Here is a 27,919-nt window from a genome sequence, read left to right on the forward strand (position 1 = left end):
CCCCACAGAGGGGCTATCCACCACTCAGAAGAAAGGTCAACAGCTTGAAGCCAGGATGCCACCAGTGGCCCTACTTCACCCACCGTGGCATTCAGTTCACCCCTGTGGGTGATGGACTTGGAATCCAAGCCATTTGGAGCAACAGTTCTCAAAGGATAGGATGATGAAGAAGATGATGGTGATAAAGATGATGGTGATGGTGATGACAACGACAATGATGAGCAGGGTAGGAGGAAACTTCTGGAGGTGATGGCTCTATTTAAGGCCTAGATTGTGGTGACGATTTCATGGATATGCACCTATCTCCAAGCTCACAGAGTGTTCACATTAAATACCCACAGCTCTTTGTATGCCCATCACACCTCAATCACGTGAAAAAGGGAAAGAACTAGCTGCAGAGCTTAAGGAACCCCCTGCTCCACCCCAGCGAGCTTGTTCCTTAGATTTGTTTGGCGACCCAGGGATCTCCATTTTTAACCAGCATCTGGTGGCTCTGGACAGGAGGGTTCTTGGATCACACTTTGAAAATGACCAGTTTATGCCTTGAGCCAAGAGTGGTTCTAGTCCTACTGTCCTCAGGTTTGGGGCCATGTAGTTGGCAGCTCGGCATCAAGGCAGAACACTGGGCCAAGTTCCTGGGGCATTAACACTTCTGAACCTGGGCCCTTGGTCTCTGGGGACCTCAGGTTGGCTCATGTGACTTGTGAAGGCGCAAAGGTATTTCAATGTCTTTGAAGTGGTGCGTGTGTGTCCTTGCATGTATGCGCGTTTGTTGCATGTGTCTGTGTGCCTCCCTCCACGTGGTCAGCATCTCTGTTAAAGCTGAGTGTTGGCTTCTGTCACCAAGGTGCTCACAAGTACACCTATGCCGGTGTCTGTCATGTGTGGGCTTACATTGTATTATGAGAGAGAGAGAAAGGGAGAGAGAGACAGAAGGAGGGACTGGAGCACCTGGGCAGAGATACACTCAAATACATGCAGAGCTTCCAACTTCAATTATTTCATAATTAAGAAAATTTTAATTTCAAATTATTTCACCATACAGTTCAAGGTCGAAGAGATGGGTAAGGGAAAATTGAGGATAAGCTAACAACCAAGATACCTTACTTGACTACCTCTCTTCGGAAAAGTGCTGCGACTCTAAAAGCTTTCACATATTTATTTATAGCCATCTCCCTGGGTGAATGACATTGCCAATGGGTTGAATATTTTGCTTAATATCCTCAGGTGTAAACTAGCAACTGTTTGTATTGTTTGTAGTAGTGATAAAAGATTAATTAAAAAAGTTAACAGCTACAATGGATTATCTAACTTCTAGGTCTTTTGAATCAAACCGAACTTCTAGTCAGTCACCTTTATAATCTGCACAAACTATGCAGTTTTTAAAACTACCATACGGCTTTATAAAGCTATGCCCCTATTTTGAAGTGACTTAGAATATAGGCACACCTTGGAGATACTGCAGATTTGGTTCCAGACCACTGTAATAAGGTGAGTGTAGTAATAATGAGAGTTGTCATTTGTTCTGCTCTTGCCTTCAATTTGTAAAAACTGCAACCAACATCTGTGTAGTGCAATAAAGTGAGGTCTGCCTGCAAAGCATTCTAGAATATGCCATGTTCCCTGTTGATGGGGAAGAGATCATGGAGGGTTCCCAGTTTGGATAATGAGGCCAAGGTCAACCCGCAGGAGAGAAAACTGTCCTCTGGCCACAGAGTGAACCCTGGCCAACTGTCTCATAAACACAGCCCCAGTCATAATGGGATCCAGATGCAGGCGTGTTGATGGCTCACAGTTGACATTCTACCGATAATGACTCAGTGGAACAGTTCGCTGGGGACACACAGGGCCAGGATTGCAACTAAAGTCTCCCGACTCTGCAGAGCCTGTTACTCAATGGCTGTGGTGGGATTGGAAACCAGGTCCTGAAGTGACAGAGCTTCAGAACTTTTCTCAATAAACAAAGGACAGCAAAACAAACAAGCAATGATGCCCTCTAAGCCAATTCTGTAATCACAGCACAGAACAGTTAAAGCACTAAGTGTTCACATTTATTCTTGAGGTGGTGGTGTGGGGGGAGGGGTCCCCCACTATAATCTAGGGCCTCTTCCCTTTATTCCTGAATAACTACTTTTTATTGTTTCCTAGCCTCTGAATTTTCCCCAATGTCTTTTTGTTTTTCCCATTCCAATCGATTAACCTCATTAATATCCTTAACTTCATGAAATTACTCCTTGTTATATCCAAGCTCCTCAAGCCTTCATCAAAATCGCCATGGTCACACGCACCCACCTAACCCCTATTTTCCAGCTCAGGCCTTCAACTCCTCCCAGGTGTCACCGTTTCCCATCTTCCCTTATTTATTCCAATCTCCTGGCTCCCAGGTCCTCCACCCCCATCTTGCATTTCCTTTAAGATGTACCTCAATGTAGCTCTTTCTCTATAACCCTTCCCTATTAACCCATCTTGCAAAATCTATCCTTGACTTTGAATTTCTTTCTTTTTAAAAAAATACATTTTATTGATTTTTTACAGAGAGGAAGGGAGAGGGATAGAGAGTTAGAAACATCGATGAGAGAGAAACATCGATTCAGCTGCCTCCTGCACCCTCCCCACTGGGGATGTGCCCACAACCAAGGTACATGCCCTTGACCGGAATCGAACCTGGGACCCTTCAGGTCCATTTTTTATGTCCTAAATTTTGATGCCCATTTTTTTTTTGGGGGGGGGGTCCTAGTAATGATCATAAGTACTTCAAATTAAGTATAATAGACAAGAGTACTTTTAAAAATATTTTTATTGCTTTCAGAGAGGAAGGGAGAGGGAGAGAGAGAGAAACATCAATGATGAGAGAGAATCATTGGTTGGCTGCTTCCTACACACCCCACATTGAGGATCGAGCCTGCAACCTGGGCATGTGCGCTGACTGGGAACCGTGACCTCCTGGTTCATAGGTCAATGCTCAACCACTGAGCCGTGCCGGCTGGGCTAGACAAGAGTATTTTTTAAAAAATAATATCAATGTACTGTTTCTGCTCCAAAAACATGACTGGCACCAATGCAGAGTCAAATAGGAAAATGGCAAGGGCTTCCAAGGTGAGGTGACAAACAGGATTACCTACACCTCCTTCTTTAGGGGAGAACACCTGAAAGGTGACACCATTGAGGAAACCCCTTTCTCCCCTGAGCAGTGTTTCCCAGTGGGCCTAAGGCAGACCACCTCACCTCCAGTTCCGTGTGTGTGTGTGTGTGTGTGTGTGTGTGTGTGTGTGTACTTTCTCAGGGGACACTCCCCCTGGAGAGTCTGGTGCCCTGGGTCTGGGGCAGGATCTGGGCAGAAATCTGTTTTTAACAAGCTCTCCAGGTGATTCTTGTGCATAACAAAGCTTGAGAACCAGGGTGATGACACTTAACCCTGTAACTGACCTTCAAGTTGGAAGAGGATACCCATGCATCAACTTAAAAAACTAAAAATGCAGCCTTTGTTTTTTTACACACCCTGGCTTGCCTGGCAGAATACCTACAGCAAGATGCCCCCAACCTCAGCCACGCAAAGGACTAACAGGTAGGGAAACAGTTCACTCCCTCTGCCCTCACCTTCGTAAGCTTTGTGGTTGGCTCCCTGTCCCTCTGCTCTGTCCAGGTACCCCAGGCTGCGGATGGGAACATCTCTTTACATCACACTGTTTCCACATCACTAGGCAGGGACCAGACGCTTAGTACTGTCCCATGTAAAACAGGGAGGGACACGGAAATGCTCTCCCCTTTGAAAGTGAGAGGTATGGGGGTTGGGGGGTGCACCCAGCTCAGACACGGGGGACCCTGGGAAACCAAGCCCTGTGTCTGCTTGGATCCACAGCATAAGGCACCTCCCCGCAGGCAGCTCTACCCCAGGCAGCTCAAGCACAGGCACATCCTCTTAAGATGCAGCTGAAAACGTCTTCCTTCTAGATTAACAGTGGACAATTGAAGTGCTCCACCCCACTCCATCCCCTCTCCCCCATAAGAGGCAAGGCAATCAGGGAAAATCAACTTGATAAATGTGGCCAGGACTTGGCTGTCCCACAGCCAGGACTGGCGCAGACATAGCTGGAGACTGTCCTGAAACTCTCAGCGGCTACTCCGGGGCTCAGACGAGGGCCAGGGGAACAGGATGGAGGAATAGGACACGGTGACCAATTCAGAGACGTAGCATCGTTTCAAGGACAAAGGCTGGGCTGGCTCTGGGTCTGACTGTGCCCTTGAAACCAGAGTTGGGCATGATGGGGGTGAGGGGCATGGGGACCGGAAGGATGGACACTTGCTCTTTTGGCCAAAGCAACCATGGAGAAGAGGTTCTCCTCCTCAGAATGCTGGGCAACAGCCACTTGAGGGTAAAGGCAGGGGATGCGGCACCAGAGGGAGCCTGGGAGGGAGGGGGCAGAGGTGGAAAGTGGGGGCAGAGAGAGGAGAGCTGAGAGCCCTGGGAGCATCAGCAAACAGGCCTTCACCACCCCTGGAGATGTCCCTCCTGCCCCCGATTTCCCGAGTGGGGGTCCCGGGTACAGGGCACAAGGGGCAGATGTACAAGCAAAGTAAAACAGCACCCATCTTTTGGGACAGGGGCAGGAAGTGTCACATGGACACAGGGTGAGAAGAGAGAGTGCCCAAGGATCCCAAAGTCAACATATTGGCTCATCAGGTTTTGCCCTAAGCGTGCACTGCCTTTCAAATGGAGCTTGTTCAAGTCTTTTTACAGGCGGCCATGCTCACTTTTCAGTGACTCGAATAAAGCCAGTTCTGTTCACTGAACAACCACCGAGTATAACTAAATCATAAAAGCCCGAGCAGCCCGCCTTTGCTGCAGTTCACCCTCAGTTCAGGCCAGGGCCTAGGAAGCAGCGGCCTGTGGCACGCCGAACTGGCCACCAAACGACACAGTGACCTCAGCAGCGGGAGCCAGGGTGACCGCAATGACGCCACCACGCTCGCTTTCAGAGAACCCGCTGGCCCACCCTCCTTCACCCCCGCCCCCAGGGACACACGGGGTCCTCCTCCTCTCCCTGCAAGCCCAGGGGCCTCGGCTGTGATGAGGATCGCCTGCTCCAGAGCAGAGGGACAGGAGCCAACCGCAAAGCTTACGAAGCCCATGAGTGGACAGGAAGGGAGTGACAGGAGGCAGCGGCAAGCTCGCTCTTCCCAGATGGGAGATGCTCGCACACCTGCACTGAGGGGGGAAGAAATGGAGGGAAGGACGGATCAGGGACCTAGAAAGGAGCTGCTGTAGCTCAGGAAATGCCTCCTAAGGGGAGGGTGGGCCTAGGTAGGGCGACAAATAGCACAGGTGAGGGGCCTAGAGACCTGAGTCAGGAGTGAGGAAGGTGAGAGGGGCACGTGGGGGACCCTGTCTTGTAGGTTATGCATGAGGTGCAGGCTGAGGGATGGGGCAGAAGGATTGGCCCGAAGGTCAGTGCATCAGTAAACAAGGGGAGCTGATCGGTGGAGTTCCAGATGACGCCAGCTGTGCCACCCAATGGCTCTCGCTTGCTTTCCAGCCGTTTCTCTGTGGCCGGGAAGGAAGTGTGGCGACAAAGATGAGCCTGGGATTCTGGTTTTCTGAGCTACATGTCAGTCTCTGATAGAGTCCAAGTTGCACAGCTTAGCCAATGCAGGGATCAGGGTCAACCCAGGCTTCTCACTCCAAAGCCAGTGCTCTCATCTGGGCCCCCCACCCTGCAGCATCGGTTCTCAACCCTGGCTGGGCAGTGGAATCCCCAAAAAGACGTAGATTCAGTTTGTGGAGACTGGTACCCAAGTCGGGTTACTTTTAAAAGGCTTGGGGTGATTTTACCGTGTAGCCAGGGGTGGGAACTGGCATGCAAGAGACCCCAATATTCCGGCAACAGCACGGTGGCTGGCTCAGGTGAGCAGTGAAGTCTCCTTGTGGAGTGGGTGAAGGAATGAAAGCTTTGCCCTTCCCTACAATCCTCCCACCATCTTCCCATCATCCTGACCCAAAACTTGGCCTTTTCTCGCCAGGAGCAAGCCAACGGGCCCGAGGCATCTATCCTTCCTTCGATCCCTTAAACATGGACATGTAAATGCCACCTTCTCAGAGCATCACGTTCGTCCTGTTGTAACACTTAGTGCTTGCTCCATGGTTAAGGATACAGTTGCATCCTTTTAGTTTGGTATTTAAGACAACCATGCCCCAACTTATCCTTTCAATCCCAGCTCCCATGACCCCCAGATGCTCTGTTCTGACCAGGAACGGGTCCTCCTTGTCACCGAAGCGAGTCTTGTGTGTTCTTGCCACAGTGACTTCAATAATGCATGTCCCCCTCTCTCCTCCACCCACGTCTGGATCCATGAGGACCCTGCTCTGCATCTGCTCTTCACCCCAGCCCCCAGGAGCCCCTTCCAACTCTGAACGTGTGTGCCAAGAACCTTACCTGGCTCCCTTCTACATGGTTTCTCATCACCATTTCCACGTGCACACGTCCTAATTTCCTGACTGAATTCTGATCACTGGAAGGCGGCACTGCAGGCATAGAAAGTCATCTCCCCACAGTGACTAACACTGCACACTCTCTGTGGATGCCACCGGGCAGCCAGCATCTCCTGTCTCAGTGCGAACAGTCTTACCTGTAATATCTGGACTGCAAGTACGTGGAACACACAGCCTTGGACACGTGACTGGCTGACCCAAAGTCGATGACCTTCACTCTGTATGGTTGTCTAGACGGATCCACCAGCATGATGTTTTCTGGTTTGAGGTCTGCATGGATAAGACCCAGGCTCTTTAGTTTCATCAGGGCTGTGGCTACCTGCTGGAGGACTGGGCGAATGTACTTGAGGGGCAAGGGACTAAACTTGTTCTGCTTCAGAAAGTCATAGAGGTTCTGCTCCAGCATCTCAAAGACCAAGCACGTGTGATTCTTGTGCTGGAAGCACTCGTAGGCCCGGACAAAGTTGTAGTCGTCAGCACTCTCTGTGCTCAGGCGGGCCAGGATGCTCACTTCGATCTGACCTTGCCGGGCATAGGACGGGTGGTTCTTCAGGATCTTGATGGCCACAATTTCATTGGTGCCCCTTTTCCAGCACTTGACCACTTGCCCAAACGTCCCTCGGCCCAGGAACTCTAAAACTTCGTAAGTGTTGGTCATGGAGCACAGCACCTCATGCTGGACTAGCTGATAATCGCCTTCACTGTTGGAGCCACTGTTTTTGGAGGTGGCAGTTGACGTGGTGGCAGTGGCTACAGTGGCCCCGCTTGCATTATTCTGAATCATGGGTGGATGCTCTTCGATGATCTGCACGCTGCTTGTGTTCTCAATCTCCTCACTCTTACGCTTGAGTCCACATTTTTGGTAGGTATCAAGGAGGCTCACAGTGCTTCGACGCATTAGGTTATGTGGTCCGCCGAGGACTTGCCCAGTGACAGAAGTGCTGCTTGCTGATGTGACCACTATGTGCCCGGTGCTTCCTGGGAAGATGATGGTCTGCTCGTAAGGTAGGCTCGGGTTTGGGATGGGCAAGGAGGTGCTGACGGTTGTGGTGGCTGGCTGAGAAGGTGGCACGTTCTTGCTCTGGCTATACACTTTGCTGTGGGAGCCGTACCCAGTCATGTCCCAGTTGGAACTCGGCTCTACTTTCAATTTCTTCACACTACAGAAGGCACTTGATTGAAGGGTGTGAGGGGAGAAAACTTGCACATGTGAGGCCATACCTACAAGAGAAAGAAAGGAAAAAAATAAATATTTAGTTGCCATCACATGAATAAACTCAACAGATTCATTTCCGTTCTGAGCAGTGGCTGGGGCCTATAAAATATTCCCCCCCCCCCCCACCATTACACAAGGTTGCAAAGGTGAATCTATTCCGTCCAGAAGCACATTCTGGTCACTCAGTTTGTGGGGCCAAGGAGTTCATTGTTCCACTTGACACCATTAGGAGGGTGAGAGACTTACAAAGTCAGGAATATATTTAAGATTGAGATACAGAATTTGAGTGTCAGGACTTTGTTCATTATATATATTACAAATAACATTTGTGATAGAAATGAATTCTTCCTCAATTCTCACTGGTTGCGATCCCAGTAAAACTGAAGACTGTATTGTTATGCAATTGTTATGTATGTTGTCCTCCATGGTCAGTAACTCTTTATCCCAGATCCTGACTGTCTGGTTCAATCATATGAAGAAACATCTTCCCACATAGGTCCAATCATGGAACCACTCACCATCTGCTAGCTTCTGGATGACCCATAATTACCCTGGGATCTTATTCTTAAGTTACTCTTAGATGAATTCTGTAGGGTTGAGCAGATAAGCAGTTGGTTCAATATTTGCATTTAGATAGTCTAAAGCAGTGGTCGGCAAACTCATTAGTCAACAGAGTGGCAAACTGCGGCTCGCGAGCCGCAGTTTGCCGACCACTGGTCTAAAGCATTTTATCAACCTTTTGGGGGAAGTGGGTAATACAATTCATGCGTTTCAGTCACTAACTTTTTCTGCTAAATGCATATATCAATAAATTAATTCATCTAGAAAGTATTATTCCAGACCAACATCTCACCCCACAATTTAGATAACCTCAGGACTCTATAAGAGCATAACTCTGGAATAGTTGTGCAATTTATAATTATGGTGATACTAGAAATAAAAAAAATTCATAGAAAATGTATTAGGGAAAATAAGACAATGAGGAAGAATAAGTTCTTAAAGGTGAAAGTAGAAACACACAGTGCCTGTCTTCTAAGCTGCAGTCATGAACATCTCTTATAAGTGGGTTTTCTATCAAGCACCGTTGGTGTTTAGCCATCCTAATGTCCGTGTTTCTCTGACCCCCTCGTGTTACCCAGAGTGGTATTTAACATTTCCATTTTCACCCCATCGCCTATCACCCTAGTCCAGCCTCTCTCTCAGCGGGCCACCCACCTTCCACTTTGTCCAAAAGCCTAAGGTCAGCAGTCTTGCTTTCCACCTTTATTCTCTTCCTTTCAAAACATTGCTGAATCTACATCCATCCTCCACTCTCTCCTCTCCATCTCAGAGGAAGGGGTGTCTCTCCTTTCCAACATTAAAAGTTCCCCTATTCTCATGGTTCATCCTTTCCCATTTCTCTTGAACCCTGTTCCCTCCACTGCCCTCTTTCTCCTACAGCTTTTAATTTCTTCTTGTTGATGGGATCTGAGTCCTTAATGAATCAATGGCTTAATCTCTGTCTTCACGTGTGTCACACACACATTCCCAACTTGGAAGGCAAGGGGAGTAATCGCTATGTTCTCCACTTTGTTCCTTCTTCTCACCTGTAATCAATGTTAGACCCCTGTCCTTCAAGGCTCAGTCCTTAACCCACCTCCTCTCCACTGTCCCAAAGGTAAATGACTTCCTGCCTAACCAGTGGCCTTTCTTCAGTCCCTAGCCCAGGGGTGGGCAAACTTTTTGACTCGAGGGCCACAATGGGTTCTTAAACTGGACCGGAGGGCCGGAACAAAAGCATGGATGGAGTGTTTGTGTGAACTAATATAAATTCAAAGTAAAGGAGCGGAGGGGAGAGCAAGAGAACCGGATACAACAGCCGGATCCGGCCCGCGGGCCGTAGTTTGCCCACGGCTGCCCTAGCCTTTCTCAGTGACCTCTCTGCAACATCTGATACTGCTGACCACAGCTTCCTCCTTGATGCTCTTATCTGTGTCTACGTGAATCTGTAACCTCCTCCCTAGTGTCTCACTGCACGCTGTGTGCTGGGTGGTTTCTTTCTGCTTCCTCCTTGAAAATGTTGGTGTCTCCAACATGTTGACTCTTCTCTCTCTAGAAGATAGAATCCATTCAAACAGGTAAAACAGTCATCTCAATGCAGGCGACTCCCACACGTTTATCACAGGCGAGGCTCTCCCTTGTACCTTCCAGTAATACATCTCTGCCTCCTGCTTCATCAAAGACTATCATCTATAGGGCAACTCATTATCTTTCCTTAAAAACTGAGCCATCTCACCCTCCAACCTAACATCCCATTTCTGTTCATTAAATAGTCTTCTAGTCACTTGGTTCCAAAACTATGCATTTACCTTTGATGATTCTTCTTTGCCTCCATGGACAAAAAGGTGCTAGGTTTTATTACCCTCTCCTTCTTCAAAATGTGTCTTATATCCATCTCTTTATTTCTGTCCTTGTTGCTTTTTCATAGTTAAAACATTTATCACTTTCTAGCAGGATTAAAGCTAACACAGACATCTGGTCTTTCCGAGCGATCTTTCTTTTTCTAATTTGCCACATTCAGCCACCAAAGTAATTTTCCCAGGATTTTTCTAAGCATGTAACTCCTCTGTCCAAAAACTTTTAATGACTTTTTCGTCTCTAGAAGAGTCTTGAGGACTCTTTAACTCAGCATCATCATGTTTTTATTTCAACTACCTGTTGGCTTCATCTCCAACTATTAACCTTCCTCAATCTTCAACTCTAATGAACCTGTTTTACTGTTTTTAAATGCCTTTCAAACTTCCTACCTCCACACTTTTACACCATTCCTCCATCTGGCATGACTTCACTATTTCTCTCAACTTATCTAAAGACAAGACAATTTAGATCACTCCCTTTCCCAGACTTTGCCAAGCCACAGTGGTTACTCTCAGCTCTCCATTCCTATGGCATCTACCATATAGTACCACCCATTTGGTCACAAAATGCATTTCTGCCCTGCAAAATCTCATCTTACTGGGTTGAATCATTTATCTTTTGGGCTGTTTAACTTTTTATACCTTTAGGTCCTGTTTTCATAACCAGGCTATATTCTGAGGGCAAGAACTACAGTTCATGCCTCATACTTCGTTGTGTTTTCCCCAGCATTGAGCTGAGTTTATGATACATGGAAGGCACGCAGTTGATGGAAGAAAGTACTCTAACTGGCCTGGCCTCCAAGAGACAGCTTAGCTCTCTGGCTACAGAGTCACAAGCACTTATTGAACCTGGACGCACTTCTCTGGGAAGTCCAGAAAAACCTGCTAAAACATTCCTAAGCAAGACTTTTTAAAAAACCAAGGCTCCTGTCCTGGGTTCGGTATTCAGGTTCTGCCTGAACTTCACCCTGGACATGCTCTGATGTCCCTACACCTGCTCTGAACCCCACTTTGAGCCTGATCCCTTAAATCTGACAGAGGCCTATTTACTTGTTTGGATCCTGAACTCCAATATGTGTGATATGACTACACTTCTCTGTACATCCTTCTGCTCACAAGACTACTAATATTTCAGTTTTCTTATTCAGAACCTGACCTGTTTCTTCCCACTGCTCTTTTTGTTCAAGTCAACCTCCCCCTAATTCTATAATAACACAGAAAATGATTTTCTCTATTTACCAGTATTAAATATCCATATGGTTCTAGATGATGTATATAATATAGAAATGACCAATCCCTTGGCTTTTAGTAACTAACTCATTCACTGAAGAGGCAATGCAAATAAGCGTTTTCTTTATCCTTTGGTATCTAGCTTGCCCCTTACTCCTCAATCCTCAAGTACTTCAGGGGAATGGGGAGGTGTCAGTCAGGGCTGCAGTAGAAAAAATATGCTGATGTTACATAAAGGAGATGTGGCTCTGTTTTCACTGTTTCAAAAAGATTTTGGTGGAAAGGCCAGGGTGTAGAAGTGGAATTTTACAGACGGGAAGAAGATGGCTTATGACTTATTGGGATGACAGCCAAGGGTCATAAAATTGTGGAAATCATCATTGGCTACCTCTGGTGACAGATGCCAGCATCGGAGAGGTTCCTGCATGGCTGGAAGTGCCCTTCACCACTGGCTGCCTCAGACCCTGGCTTGGCCTCATGTGGTCCCATTGCTCCTTTTATAAGGTCAATAGCTACTGTTCCAAGAACTAGACACAATTCCAATGCAGCCTGATATTTTCTAGCTTGACTGAGATGTAACTGACATGACATTGTGTAAGTTTAAAGTGCACAGTGTGACGATTTGTATATATTTACACACACATATACACTGAGTGGCCAGATTATTATGATCTCTGAACGCATAATAATCTGGCCACTCAGTGTATATCCTATATAATAAAAGGGTAATATGCAAATTGTCCCCTCAACCAGGAGTTCGACCAGCAGGCAGGCTGGCCAACTGCCCATGTCCCCTCCCCCTGGACAGGCTGGCCGGACCCCACCCATGCATGAATTCATGCACCGGGCCTCTAATATATATCCTATCTAATAAAAGAGCAATATGCAAATTGACCATACCTCCACTGCACCCACATGCCACGCCCACCAGCCAATCAGGAGCGAGTATGCAAATTAACCCAACCAAGATGGCTGCGGCCACGGACCTAGCAGGAGGCTTGGGTTTCCCTGGCAATGGAGGAAGCCAAGCTTTCTGCCTGTCCTGGCCGGCCCAGGCCTCCGCTCAAGGCTACAAAGTTTCAATTATAGAAGATAAATCCCAACAAAAATGGCTGTGGCCACAGAGTGAACAGAGGCTTGGGTTTCCCCGGCAATGGAGGAAGCCATGCTTCCTGCACACCCTGGCTGGCCCTGGCCTCTGCTCAAGGCTACATAGTTTCAATTATAGAAGATAAATAAATCTCAACAAAAATGGCTGCAGCCATGGAGCAAGCAGGAATGTTGGGTTTCCCCGACGATGGAGGAAGCCAAACTTCCTGGCCGGCCCTGGCCTCCCCTCAAGGCTACAAAGTTTCAATTATAGAAGATAAATAAATCCCAGATCCCAGGGCCTCCATTTGGGTCACCGGGGGGCGTGGCTGGCCTGCAAACCACCACAGGCCCCTCGCCCAGGCTGCCCCACGCCCCAAGGGAACCCCCACCCTGATCCAGGACAACCTTCAGGGCAAACCAGCCAGCCCCCACCCATGCACCAGGCCTCTATCCTATCTAATAAACGAGTAATATGCAAATTGACTGTCATGCCAACACACAAGATGGCTGCCCCCATGTGGTCAAAGATGGCTGCCCCCATGTGGATACAAGATGGCCACCACAAGATGGCCAGCAGGGGAGGGTAGTTGGGAGGGACCAGGCCAGCAGGGAAGGGCAGTTGGGGTCAATCAGGCCAGCAGGGAAGGGCAGTTGTGGGGGGACCAGGCCTGCAGGGGAGGGCAGTTAGGGGTGACCAGGCCAGCAGAGGAGGAATGTTGGGGGCGACTGGGCCTGCAGGGAAGGGCAGTTGTGGGGGGACCAGGCCTGCAGGGGAGGGCAGTCAGGGGTGACCAGGCCTGCAGGGGAGGGCAGTTAGGGGCAATCAGGCTGGCAGGGGAGCAGTTAGGTATCAATCAAGCTGGCAGGGGAGTGGTTAGGGGGTGATAAGGTTGGCAGGCAGAAGTGGTTAGGGGCAATCAGGAAGGCCAGCAGGCGAGCAGTTGGGAGCCAGCAGTCCTGGATTGTGAGAGGGATGTCTGACTGCCTCGAGGGGTCCCAGATTGGAGAGGGTGCAGACTGGGTTGAGGGACACCCCCCCCCCCCCATGCACGAATTTCATGCACTGGGCCTCTAGTGTGTGTGTGTGTGTGTGTGTGTGTGTGTGTGTGTGTGTGTATGTTATATATATACTGAGTGGCCAGATTATTATGCGTTCAGAGATCATAATAATCTGGCCACTCAGTGTATATTGTGGATTGGTGACCATGATAAGGTTAGTGCATTGATGACCATGATAACACATCCATGACCTCACATAATTACCTCTTTTTTTTTGGTGGTGGTTAGAACATTTAAGACCTACTCTCTCAGCATCTTTCAAGTATTAGTACAGTATTGTTAATTGTAGTCACCATGTTGTACACTAAATCCCACAATTGACTTTTCTAACAACTGGAAGTTTGGTAATACAGCCTCATTACCATTATTCTGTAGCAGAGGCCTTTTGGTCTAGGAAATGAATTATTATTATTATTATTATTATTATTATTATTATTATTTAAAAATCTCTAATATACCTTATAAGGAATAAAACACTGCTGGTGGTTGCATAGCTTAATCCTAAAACAATCTTACAGCAACAACCAAACTTATTTCCAAACATCGCTCCTTGAGAATATTTTTCTGGAATAAACTCCCCTGATCAGTTTAGCTCTCCGTGAGTCAAGCACATGCCTTTTACTCTGTTTATCAGACCCCTGTGCGGGGCACGAGGAGGGGGCACCTTTCTGCTTTCCACTCTCATTTCTGTGTTGACCTCCAAGCTCTTTAAGGCCTGCTTCCCTCCTTACCTGTCCATTTTCTTTTCTGAAAAGCCAAGGGCTTAATGCACATTTTCAGTTTGGTCCTATGGCAACATTTCAGTTGTTTTGTAGGTCATCTCTGTCCTTCCTAATGGGCTCTCGGAGGACAGCGGGTTTTGCTCTTCTTTGATGGAACACTGGGAGGCTACAATCCAACTGTGAGGGTGGGTTCTGAGCCCATGGGGCGCAAGTGGTGTGAAGTATCCGGAGAATCACTGCAGGATAAACCTTCGATCCTCACACCTGCTTCCTACAGGGGTCGCCAGACCCAGACTTGGCCACAAAAGCTTACGTAGCCTCCTAGGGTTACACCTGACAAGATGTTCCTATTTTCACTCAGCAAGTCCAGACGATCTAGAACTATAACTTCTAAAGGCTGCATATTGCCTTGCTACTCACGTTTGACGCAGGTCAAAATTAGACCCCTGAATGTCAGATATACATTGGGGCCTTACACGCCTTTTAATGTTACTGATACAAGTTTATGAGGATGTTATAAAAATGACCAGTAAAAAGCATTTTAAAAGATACTTATTAAAATTTAAGACAACTTATACAACCATATGCACTATAGTCCTCCTTGCATGTGGCAAGTGAAAAACAGCTCCTAAAAAATTGACATTAGAATATACCCTTCAGTTACAGAACTAAAGCCCATTATTTATAAGAAGTCATTTCTTATTACCACAAAGACAACAGACTGTCTCTTTTGTGCCCCAAACACATTCGGTTTCCCCAGTTGCGTAGGGTGCATTTTAATAGCCTGTACGCTGAAGGCAATGAGGGCAACTGACCTCCTTTTGGCTACTTTATTCAAGTGCTCATTTTGCTTTAAAAAATGCAAGTAAGTCTGCATTTCAAAGAACCAATTTTAAAACATTTGCCTTCTAAACGTTATCATAGATGCCATTTATGTCCATAAAATGCTATTACACTTGAGTTCAAGCCTGATGGCTATGAGTCTCATGACTCCACAGATTTTAAAATCTTGAGCATCTAGTACACACCAGGCTCTGGGCCCAGTTTTTTTTTCTTTTTAAAGACTAGTTTATTTATGTTTAGAGAAAGAGGGAGGGAGACGAGAGAAACATCGATGTGAGAAGAGCAGAACATTCTATTGGATGTGAGAACAGAACATTCTATCGGCTGCCTCCTGCACACCCCCAGGGGGATCCAGTCTAAAACCTGGGCATGTGCCCTGACCGGGAATCGAACCTACGACCTTTCAGAGCACAGGGACAACGCTCAACCCCCTGAGCCACACCAGGGCGCCGGTGTTTTACGGATAAGCCCACGCCTGATTTCGTCTGGGACTGTCTGCAATCACCCCGATTGTGCCGATTCGATTGGTAAGAGCACCCCCTGCACTTCCCTTCTCACAAGGGTCCTAGTTGGAAAGCTAGGACGTCAGTGATGGGTGTAGGCCCATATGGTAAGTGAACAAACCGGATCCTGACCCAGAACATTCTATGTTCCTCTTTGTCTTAACGATTTAATGAAAAATTCATTTTTCTAGGGTTGAGAATAAATTTTTCCACTTAAAAAAATAGCTAAATATCTTCATGATTTTCCTGAAGTCTTAACTCCATTTTTTAAAAAAATATCATTTATTGAAGGATTGGCTCATTTAGTTCTTTTGCTTTGTTTCTTCATAACTTTATATTTCACAACTAGATGAACTGAAAAGTTGCTTCACATCTGAGTGCCTTTCCTTTCCGTTTCACCACTCCAAAATTATCTCCTGGAAGATCGGACTCTGGTGAAACTACAGGGATGAGTAAGGGTTCAACTCTGATTTAAAAAAAATTAAATTGAATTCTATTTCACTGAATTCTATCAAAGCTTGAGGGAAGGAATTATAAGTAAAACAGTGGCACCGTTTTTATCAGTATATAAAGTTTAATTTTGGTTTGGCAGGTATGAAATAGATTATGACTCAGAATCCAGTTACTAAAGGGAACACAGCCATGAACACCTTAGTTTAAGAGGTACCAACTTTCCCACTCCCTAAAATCCACTGGACACACACTTCTGCTGTAAAATGAGTATCTGATAGAAGCTACAGATCTTTTTTTCGTATTCAAGAATTCAAAGGAAGAGTTAATTTCCATACCTAACACAACGTCACATCTGTCTTATACCTCACATTATGCAGACATAACAAAATTATAGAACATACAAAAGAAATGTCAAATATATGTGAATATTAGAAATACACATCTGAATGGACATTTTTAAACATCTAGAAAAGGGTTACTCTGTATAACCATTGAGTAACCAGTAAAACATGATTAATTTGATGCCCTTGGGAGTTAAAAAATACTAGAAAAAAATGTCTTCATTGGCATATGAAACAATATTCATTAAAATTTTAATGATAATCATTTTATCAAGTTTATATTTCATAAGTAGTGCAAAGATCATTTCAGATTACACCATTTCTAAATGACACATTTCCAAAATATTGTATAGTAAATGTCTATGGGGCTTTGATATCATTTTCAATCCAAGTCTGTTTATCCACTAGTTGTGTAATGTTAGATATATAGTATATTCCACCAGCACACAGTTTAGGATCAACCACAAGCTCTGCAGAATTCTTTTGTCAATAATGACAATACTATTGTTTGCATCAAGGTTCTCTAAATAAAAAAGACTGGGGTTGGGCACAAAAGGAAACAAAGACATTTGAGACATCGGCACTGCTCTAAAAGAACTTAAATCTCATGGGGTTGCCAAGTTCATTGCAAATTAAAAGGGACAACTGGCAAGTCTAAGCAACATAAGCAAGTTGCCAAAGTAAACGCGAGAAGAGTTCAGAGGCAGGAATCACTATGGGTTGTGGTTAGGCAAGGGTTTACAGAGGAACTGGGGTTAGAGCTATGATTAGAAAGATGGGGTACAGCCCTAGCTGGTTTGGCTCAGTGGATACAGTGTCGGACTGAAGGGTCCCGGGTTTGATTCTGGTCAAGGGCATGTACCTTGGATGCAGGCTTGATCCCGGCCCCAGGTCGGGGAGCGTGCGGGAGACAACCAATCAATGTATCTCTTTCATATCGATGTTTCTCTCCCTCTGTCTCTCCCTCTGCCTTCCACTCTCTCTAAAAAAAATCAATGGATTAAAAAATAGGTATATTTTGAAAGGCAGGAGAGTATTCTGGATCCTGCTCACTGGGTGTGAGCAGGGGGTGGGGGTGAGGACAGCCTCCACAAGGGCCTCTGTCCCGAGGAAGCGTAGGCTTTGCTGGGAGACCACAGCTTAGGGGCATTTACACAGGAGTAAAACAATCACAGATGCAAAGCTACTAAATAACCACCAGTCTACACTGTGCACCAAGAGCCCACTTACCCAGAATTACTGTCTTCTGATACGTTGATTCTTCTAGAGGTAATTATTAAATAGTCAAAACAGCTGGTGTGAAGCCCTACCACTAAAGCGACCCACTTTTACTCCCTCGGGTCTTACTGAGTGTCATCCAACACAATTAACAACCAGCTGTAGCTCTCTAATGGATTAGGAAATGGAGTTGTGGGAGATGACATGGTCTGTCCCAGACCACTTGGCTACTCCGAGTCTGACTGACTCCCACATCTGTGCTGGTCACCCTTCTTCTTCTTGCTCTTCAGTTTCTCAGACGAGAACAGGGAGTCAGGGGCAATAATGGCCAAGAAAAACAGAAGCTGATATGTGAGAAGAGGCAGCTCTGAAGTGTGGGCACCCCAATTGTACACCACCTGGTCAATAATGGGCACCCACCACAGGGACCCTAAGTCCTCTCTCATTTCTGCATCCTCTGGTTATGATGACATTTGAGAAACATAACCAATCGAAGTTGTTAGACAAAAGAAATTCACCTCCTTAAAGAGGTACACTTCCCCTATTGGTGCATAGTGGCACATGGACAGGGACTGGCCTTGAGTAAGAGGATGCGGCTGTCACGGCACCCAGGGATGAGGGAAGGAGGGTCCGGACTAGTGCGCTGCCTGAGGAAACAGAAAGGAAGCAGCAGAAACGTAAGACTCTGCAGAGGTGTAAAGGCAAGGCATACTGACAGATGGGATGCAAGGGCGAAGGAGACAGAGGAATCGAGTATGTCTGGGGACTGGAAGGAGCGGGCTTCAGGGATGGTGCTAGGGAAGATGGGAAATGGTATTAAAATGTTGTTCATCTCGGGGTGGGGTGGGGTGGGGGGGAGGGATAACGAAACAGCTTTCAACCAGCTGAATTCCAAACATTGGCAGGATATCCAGGTTGAAACATTGTGTCCAACTATTTATACTGAAAAGGAGGCAAGGAACTGCTTCATTTACCGAAGTGAAAGTGTCAGGAGCCGCTGATCATTGACAGTCAGCATCCAGTTCCACTTGCTGCGCCGAATCTTGAATGAAGAGAAACCATTTTGAAAAGCGGATGAAAATCAATAGAATCAGCTAAGCTTGCACAGGATTAATCAGATGGGGAAGAGGGCAAGGTGACCCTGAACCAGTCCATGCATAACGCCACCGACAAAGGGCAGAGCCAAAATTAGTGCTAAACACAGATGAGCAGCAGGTCAGAGAGACAACAAATAAAAAAGAAAGAAAGAAAAAGAAGCAAAAGTAAAAAACCTCAACTCAAAGGTTCACCTCCCAGAGGCTGAGAGGAAGTGCCGACGGGGAGAGGGAGCCAGCTGTCCAGGGGGAGAGTTCTGTTCTGGACAGACTTCATTTGAGGCATTACTAACAACACAGAGGAAGTCTCTCCTACGTGTGCCAAGACGAAAACCAGGACAGGATACTGGGCGAGAGGTCACGCTGGAGACGCTGACCTGAGGGTGGTCAGCAACACCTAGATGAAAATGGAGTGCACGTGGGTTAGCTGCTTCCCGGGAGAAATGGTGCAGAAAGTAGAGCAGATGGCAACTGAAGTGATCCTTGGGGCACCGACGTCAAATAGCACGGGGAGGACAGCATGAGTCACAGGGAAGGTCAAGGATAAGATGATGATAAACACAACTAAGGAATTGATCTAGGAGAATGAAAACAAGGGGAGGAGCTACTGGGCCTGGCTGGGAATAACCCAATAGCCCCCTTTTCCCACAGGAGCAGGAGGAGAGAAAGACGGGGTAGGCTCCTGGGAAGAGAAACCAATGCGTCACGTTATGCCTCTTGCTTTTCCAAGAAATGAGATTCTCTTAAGGACTTTCAAAACCTTTTACCTCATCTTTCTCGAATGTGCAAATGCCACCATAAACTGTATTTCTTCAATTCAAAAAATCCTTGTCCTACCATTTGCAAATTCTCCACATATCTCTACCTACTGGCTCGTTATTCACTGAAACCAGCCCCTGCCTGGGTTCAGAATTACTTCTCCTGAAAGTTGCTAACTTCACCCAGAACAGCCTCTCTCAAGTGACTGCCATAAACCTCCTCGGGTGAGCCAGCCCTTCACTGAAGTAGCTAAATGGAGTTCATAAATTGATAATCGGGGCCACCTTACCAAACATGGCGAACACCAATCCAATACGACTCCGGTGAGGTAGACCGTGACACCAATATGACACACATGATTTTCAGTTTTTTCTCCAGGGAATTGGTGGGATCAATGAAAACAAAGCAACTCAAAAACTCCTTTTTGAAACAGGAGCTGCATTAACTAAGAATCTTACTTATTTATAAAAAAGACACAACCTTCTAAACGTAGGTGCAGTAGGTACCAGACTGGGTGGCTTAAACAACAGAAAGTAGTTGTCTCGAAGTTCGAGAGGCTGGAAGTGCAAAATCGAGGTGTGGGCAGGGCAGGCGCTTTCTGAGGGCTATGAGGAAGGGGTCTCTCCATGGTCCACAAGTGGCCATCTTCTCCGTGTCTCTCAGTACATGGTCTTCCCTCGATGTATGTGTCTGTGCCCGAGTCTCTCCTTGTTTAAGGACACCAGTCTTACTGAATTAGGGCCGCCCGCGTGACCTCACTGTAACTTGATAACGTCTGTAAAGACCCTGTCTCCAAATAAGGCCACATTCTGAGGTACTGGGTTAGGACTTCAACATATGAGGGGTGCTTTTTGTTTTTTTTTTTTGCGGGGGGGGGGGGGGGCACAATTCAACCCATGACAATAGGTATAAGGAAACTGAAGCATTTTACTAAAGCATAATTTTCTCAGGGTAAACAGTTCATGACATTCCAAAAACGAATTGTCTGCATTTTTCCCTCTGTGGAGATAAGACATTTCATTTTGTGATTTCCCTCTATCTTGCCTCAAGGACCTAGGAGGGCATTTCAATTAGTCACATGTGGAAACAAGCAAAAGCAAAATGCTTATTTTAAATTAAATTCTGCATAAGTTTACTTTACAGGACTTCTGGAAATGCCATGCAGGCATGTAGCTAATATAGACCAAGGCAGTGATGTATTAATAACACCCAAGTGGGAAAGAGCAAAGGAAGCTTCTAGTTCTGATTCTGAATGTGTCCAACGTTTCTCAAGTAGCATGTGAGGAAGCTCAAAACAAATCTTGTGGGCTATGGGATGGGGAAGGTTAGGAGGTTTCCTCCCTCGGGTCCACTTTGTGTTAAAAAAGGAGGCTCAGATCCCCCTTTTCTCATGTGCACCCCAATTCTCATTTTCATTGTCCTTTTGTTCCAAAGGCCGTGAAGGCTGTTGCATTTTTCAACTTGGCATTTTCCTGCCAAGTGAGGATCTCAAGAAAAGACCTTATAAACAAACTTGATGGGATGAAAAAGGCGAACACCCACAAAGTAGAAAAACAAACCCAGCTATACTTCTGGTTTCAGCCCACAGGGATTCCACTGAAATCCACATTTTTCAAAGATCTAGAAGGCCACTCACTTTGTCCCTGAGACGTTTAAAGAAGGCAGTTAAAGTTTCAACAGTATTAATTTTCAGGTGTTGGAGTCACAAATCTTTACAAAAGCACTGTCCCCCAATCTTTCAGCCACTCCTTGTCATTGGCACACCAACCTCCCTCCATTCACCACTGTTTCAAAATCATTACTGACAACCTCAAAAAGCTGAGCTGGTACTGACAGGATGGGTGGCTGGTAATGCCAGGTAAGCCTCAGACTGAAATTTCCCATCGGTTTATAAAGTTCAAATCAAGCCCTGGCTGGTGTGGCTCAGTTATTTGGAGCATCGTCCTGTACACCAAAAGGTGGCAGGTTCAATTCCCAGTAAGGGCACATACCAGGTTGTGGGTTCAGTCTCTGGGTGTGAGAGGCAATTGATTGATGTTTCTCTCTCAGACTGATGTTTCTCTCTCTCTCTCAAAAAAAAGTCCAAATCAAGACAAAAAGCCTGGTAGGATTTTTTTTTCTTTTTTATTCAGAAAAGAATTAGCTGTTCTTACATTGGTAAAGTGAAATATGTTAATGTTTTACATAACCCTTCCCCTGTCCCATGCCAAGCCCACAAATGATTTGTCACTTGAGCTCACTCAAGGTTCTCCTTCAGCAATGTTTGCATGCTCAGAATCAGAGCCGGAAACCTGCTTTACTCTCTGCCACTACCAGCTCTCTTTTTTACCAACAAATATGTAAATTATTTTACTATGTGTTCCTTAAAGATAGGTTGGCGCTCTAACCTCAGTATCTGTGAACTGACTTTATTTGGAAACTAGAGGCCCGGTGCATGAAAATTCATGCATTGGAGGGGGGTCCCTCAGCCTGGACTGCCCCCTCTCACAGTCTGGGAGCCCTCAGGGGCAGGAGGCGACCTGACAGTCAGGGGAAGGTGACGCCCCATCATACCTCTGCTGCTACCACTGCTGGCAGCGCAAGCCTTGGCCGGCCCTGGTTACCTGAGCCTCGGGCGACCCTGGGCGGCTGGGCAGCTGCCATCTGAGGCTTGCCTGCACCTCGGGCTGGCCCTGGGCGGCTGGGGGGCTGAGGGGACTAGGGGACTCCGGAGGCAGGCGCGCGGAGTGGCTGGGCCCTCCTGGGGGAGGGCCTGGCCTTGCCACATGCCTGCCGCCCCAGTGGGGCTGAGGGGACTGGGCGCTGCCATCTTGTGGCTGTTGGTGCTGCCACCTTTGAGGGTGTGGCAGTCAATTAGCACATTCCTTCCTTATTGGCTGTGGGTGCCGCCATCTTTGTGATGGTGTGAGGGTCAATTAGCATATTCCCTCTTTATTAGATAGGATAGGGTCTTTGTAGATGTAATCAAGTTAAAATAAAGCCATTCAGTGGGTCCCTTTTTTTTTTTTTTTTTTTTTAGTTAATCCTTACTGGAGGATATTTTTTCCATTGATTTTAGAGAGAGTAGAAGAGAGGGGGCAGAGGGGGGGGTGGTGAGGGAGAAACATCTAATTGAGAGCCACATCAATTGGTTGCTTCCTGCACACGCCCCAACTGTGGCGGAGAACCTGAAACCTAGGTACGTGCCCTTGACTGGAATTGAACCCAAGACCCTTCATTTTGTGGGCCAACACTCTAACCACTGAGCTTGCCGGTCAGGGCCATTCAAGGGGTCTTAATCCAGTATGACTGGTGTCCTTATAAGAAGAGGAGGAAAGACAGAGACACAGGAGAGAAGTCCACGCAACGACAGAGGCAGAGACGGGTGATGCTGCAGGAAGCTAAGCAACAGCAAGAAAGGGTTCTGTCTCGAGTGTGAGTGTAGCACGGCCAGCTGGACTCTGCACTGCTCGCCTCCAGGACGGCGCGAGGGCACATTCTGCTGTTGTAAGCCACCCGGTCTGTGGCACTTTCCTCCCGTAGCCCTCGGAAACTCACTCTGTAATATCACTCAGGATGTATTTCATTGAAAAGACATGTTTGTACTCAAGCTGTGATAAAGTATTTATAACCACCGCGGAGTCACGCGGGCCAGATGGCAGGCTGCCCTCGCTGCCTGTGTGCTGCCTCTTGGTTGCAGAGCCATAGAAGCCTCCCCAGCCTTACTCCATGCCTAGGTTCCAATTCCTGCCAGGCCGCTAACACCTCCGCTCTTTATGCAAATGTATCTCTTCACTGTGATCGAAGGGAGGCACCTGAGAGCTTAGTCTGTCCTCAGCAGCTCCAGCTCCAATTCCAGGGATGGCCCTCCTCAGACCTGCCCTTTCCGGTCCCAACTGCTCGGTGACACAAAGAAGGCAGGACAAAGGCCCACCGCCGGCACGCTGCTCTCAGCAGCACCTGTTCGCTGCCTTTCCTCATGTGTATGTATTTCCCGCACATTTCCCTTTTGGGGGGGTCTTCTACCCGCAAAGGAAACTTGGGGAGAGATGCTGTGCAGACCAGCGATGCCTGTGCCGCCTGTCCCCTGGGCTCTCTCCAAGTCGGATTCAGGCCGTCCTCCTCTGAAAGCACCGTCTTCCATCCTTTCTTGATTTAAATGGCACCTGCAGTTTACAACAGTAACTCTACATTATAGTGCCTTGTTCCCCGGAGAACGTGCTCATTGCTCTCAGTTGCCTTTAACTGACATCTGACAAAAAACTCAATTAGAGATTACCTTGGGAAAGGAACAGGAAGTGCCCCCCACCCCAGGGTAAAAGGAGGGGGAAAGGCACAGAGGAAGAAAAGCAGGAGGGATGGGGGAAAGGCGGTGGGGGGGGGGGGCGTGCTGTGAGGGAAGCAGGGAGGGGAGGGAGGAAGGGGAGGATGAAAAGGAAAAAGCAAAGATGGAGACAAGGGAGAAAATAGCAAGTGAAGCTGCACTGGGAGCACACAGTAATAAAGTGACGCTGTGCTGCGCTGTGCAGCGATAAAGTGCAATAAAAGCGCAACGGCGGTCTCCCTGACAATATTTGAGTAGGGATTTGTGTGCGGATCTTGTGGATGTGAAACCAGTTGGCACAGACGGCGCCTGGGCAGTGCGGCCGCGGCCCATCTAAGCCGTGCATATTAAAGTGGGCCCTTTGGTCTGTTGTAAGGACATTTTTGTGCTCTGAGTCACTTACAGACAAGCTCTCTTTTTAACACACTTACCCATGAGAACATACACAGTTCTTTCCCGTGTACCATTTTAACCCAAAGCACCACCTTGGCCACAACTGGGCCCGGTTTCTAAGTACAACATGCTCACTGCCAACTTCTATCTACTGTGTGAACTATGACCTCAACGTTTTTGATTGTGCTCTTAATCAGTAAAACACTCCTAATACATGTGACATTTATTTTAAATCAATTGTATATGTTCTACTTTACTACTACAGAGTGTTTGCTAAAAACACGAAAACAGAAAACGTAAAAGGATGAGATAAAACATACACATTCTACAGTTTTCTCTGTATTCCCAAAGCAACTGTCCGGAGCCCTTCACTTTGAAATCCCTTCTATGACGCAAGTAACCCAAGCCAAGCAGCTCGGGGTTGGTCCTGGCGATCTGATAAGAAGTGGGTGGGAAGCGCCCTTCCTGGGAGGAAACCTCTCAGGGCCAGTGCACTTAACTCCCGCCTGGAGCCGCTCTCCTGGCTGCACCAACCAGGGGTGAGGGCTCCTTTGCTGGGAACCCAGTGAGGATGACAAGGAGCAGAGACCCCAGCAGCCCCGGGGGCGGTGGGGGAGGGCGAGGGTGAGGGTGGGGGTGGGGGATGGGAGTGGGGCAGGCTGCAAGAATGTGAAACAAACCTTGGCTGTTTCAAGCCCCTGAGAGGTGGGGTGTTTGTTGCGGCGCTGTAACGTGGCCCATCCTAACTAGCACTGCCACGCTCCTTAGAGCCGCCCTCCTTAACAGGTCTGGATTAATGAGGTCGAATGGAATGATGTTTCAGTGCTCAGCATGCTCACCTCCCAGAGCCAGGCACACACCTTTAGAGACGGCTTTAAAAAGTCCCATAGTTCCGTTCCCAGCCCCCATGTTTAGGCATCACCTCTGTGCCCTGTGAGGATGCTTCGCCACCCCACGTGTCCAGGGCTGGAGCAGCTCTGTCCTCCTGGCCGTGAGTGACCTCAGAGGTGCCCCCCACCCCACCCCAGTCCCCGCCCGACAACTCCCTTGCACCGGTTGAAGGTATGGGCTCGTCCGCCACGAATGCCTCTTGTTTGGTTTGGAAACTTGGAGACAAATGACCTGGTGACTAAAATGGGAAGTTGCTCTTCAAACTGACTGTATGGATTCAGCGCTGCTGAATTCAGGCCTCGGTGCCCTAACAGGGAGAGCCAGCTTATGTCCCATGTTGCTGATTTCTCTGAGAAAAATGGGCCTTTCACGCCCTGCCCCCAGGTGCATGATGCAATGCGATGCTCTTGGTGAAGAATACTCGAGTTCTGACATCATGACAACCATGGTATTACTCATGGTAAGCGCACAAGCCTGGCCAGGCACATTCTGTCCCCTCTTTATCACTGAAGTCAGCAATGGGCTTAAAAATAGCAGGGCTCACACACCCAGGGTACCACTAACGTTAATGGGAACAAACACTATTCTGGACTCCTTACTGGCATGGGGTTTAGATCGAGACTCCTGGAACTGAGCATGGCATGTGTCATCTCCCGAGTAGGATGCTGAGTTGCACTGACTTGTAAATAGAGGATCTGCAGGGCCTAAGAGAGGGAATCCTCATACATTACCAAACCAGGATTTTAGATGCCATCTTATTTGTGACTCAAATATGATCAGTCTAAAATGTAATTAGTGAGAATGTAATAAACTGGGGCACCATAAAATGCTGAACATACCCAAAGAGGGCGATGACTTGATGATAAGTGACAGCTGTCTTAGTGGTCTATGACTTAGAGCCTGAGATGTTTCGTTGTTAAGAGGGTAGTTCACTCTAGAAGCCTGATTTGGGTTCTTTAGAGAGAACCACCCCTAGAGCAGAGAATGTTCTTTTAATTTATAGGTATCATTAAAAGCACATAATGTTGCCCTGGCTGGTTTGGCTCAGGGGATAGAGCGCTGGCCTGTGGACTGAAAGATCCTGGGTTCCATTCTGGTCAAGGGCACATGCCCAGGTTGCGGGCTCGATCCCCAGTAGATTCCAGCTCAGGTTGCAGGATCAGTCCCCGGTTGGGATGTGTAAGGGAGGCAACCAATCGATGTTTCTCTCTCACATCAATGTTTCTCTCTCTCTGTCTCTTTCTCTCTCTCTCCAGTCCTCTCTCTCTAAACAAAACAAAAAAAATCCATAAAAACATTTAAAAAAAAAGCATATAATGCCTATTATTCAAATTCTGTGCTCAATAAGCAACTTCGGATCTCTGGCTGGGCTCCAGAAAGGACCTTCTCCATAAGGAGGAAATGCCCTGGCCTGTGCAGGCTCGGCCTCTCGGGGATGCTGATGATCTCTCTCTAAACGACTCAGATGGATCCACTGGCCGGTCTTCTTCCAGATAAGTTACTATGAACCCGTCCCGCGGAACCTAATAGTCCTTGATGAATTTATGCGTCAAATTCCCAGCTCTGCCAAACTGAGGATTCCCGAGGCCATGGTGAGATCCGGAAACACTGCTGGGTGCCGGCTATGTTCAAGCTCTGCCCCGAGAGGTGAGGGAAGGCAACTGGCACTGAGAAAAACAGTACTGTCTGCTTTCCAAGAGGCCAACATGCGAGATGGGTGATAGGAGAAAAGATCACCGGCCACATAAGGCAGTTGCAACCAGGAGTGATCGACGGCTGCAGGGCTCAGAGCGAGGGTGGAGCCAGGAGAGGGAACCCCATGAGGAAGGAGGGGTGAGCTGGAGCACAGAGGCAGAGGACAGGCGCCAGTGTCGGGACAGATCCATTTACTTGGGATTTATAAGACACACTTTGCACAGGGCCTGAGGTAGTAAGCAGTTGGCACATACAATATCAAAACATAACAACTTGTGATAACACAGGACTGAGCCCCTCGGAAGGGGAATGGAACACAAGGAAGAATAAGGACACCGACTGCAGCCGAGGGCTCCTACAGGAGGGGAGCGTCTGGAGAGACAGGCTGGAGGCAGAAGGGAAGGAAGGGCCTGCAGATGCTATCGGTTTTGTCAGGCAGCAGCCAGGAGTCGCAGGAGGTTCAGGAGGGAGGAGAGGATCAGCCTGGCTTCCAAGGGCCTAGGCTACCAGCCCACCTGGGAGGAGCATCTGTGAGATGATAAGAGCCTGAGTGAAAGGTGGGACTGTAAAGCAAGGCCACAGACAGAGACAAAAGGAGTGATCTGAAGACCTTGGCCACTGATGGGGGAAGAGAGAGGGCAGGACATGGATCCATGACGACGTAGAAGTCACGGCGACAGGTGACAGAGCGAGAAGGCTGGTCCTTTTTGGTGGCCTCGCTGGCTTGGAGCGGCAGAGGAAGGCACGTCCTGGGGGCATGGAACTCTGCCGCTGGGAAGAGCTCGGACACAGCAGTGACCAGTGGCCACAGTGCTGCCGCGAGGGAACTCAGACAGCAGAGGACACAGGCGGGCAAAGCCCCCGCCAGCCGGCCTGATTCTCAGTGAGTTTACCTCCAAGGCCAGAGGTCATGTGAACTCAGTCAGCTCTCAGGCTGGTTCTCTGAATTACAGATCTGCGAGGATGCCCTCCAGCCAAAGCTGGGGCAGTAAACCTTTATCCTCAAGGGGTCCAGGAGGGACAGAGACCTGCAACCCTCGCGTGAACACACAGCAACCCTTACAGAGGCCAATCCAAACACTTTGGCCAAGGAGGGTGCCCCTTGTTACATGCACGAGGTTCACGGAGCACATCCAGGTCCTCGTGGTCATTCTGACGGCTGGATGCCGTGGTCACGCTCTGGTCCTTTCGCCAGCATCAAACACACTCAATTTACTCGGCTGA

The 27,919-nt window shown here is 47.7% G+C and overlaps 1 protein-coding gene across 2 annotated transcripts in view; it reads right to left on the reverse strand.

The window, feature by feature from the left end:
• The window catches only part of HIPK2 (homeodomain interacting protein kinase 2), a 177,173-nt gene that overhangs the window by 112,030 nt on the left and 37,224 nt on the right, over positions 1-27,919 (reverse strand). For both annotated transcript variants that reach the window (XM_080665721.1, XM_080665720.1), the window contains exon 2: positions 6,625-7,708. In XM_080665721.1, the coding sequence (XP_080521847.1) occupies positions 6,625-7,708 (1,084 nt within the window). The remainder of the gene's footprint in view (positions 1-6,624; positions 7,709-27,919) is intronic.

The sequence above is a fragment of the Plecotus auritus genome (assembly GCF_963455305.1).
Source record: "Plecotus auritus genome assembly, chromosome: 4".
Lineage (NCBI taxonomy): Eukaryota > Metazoa > Chordata > Mammalia > Chiroptera > Vespertilionidae > Plecotus > Plecotus auritus.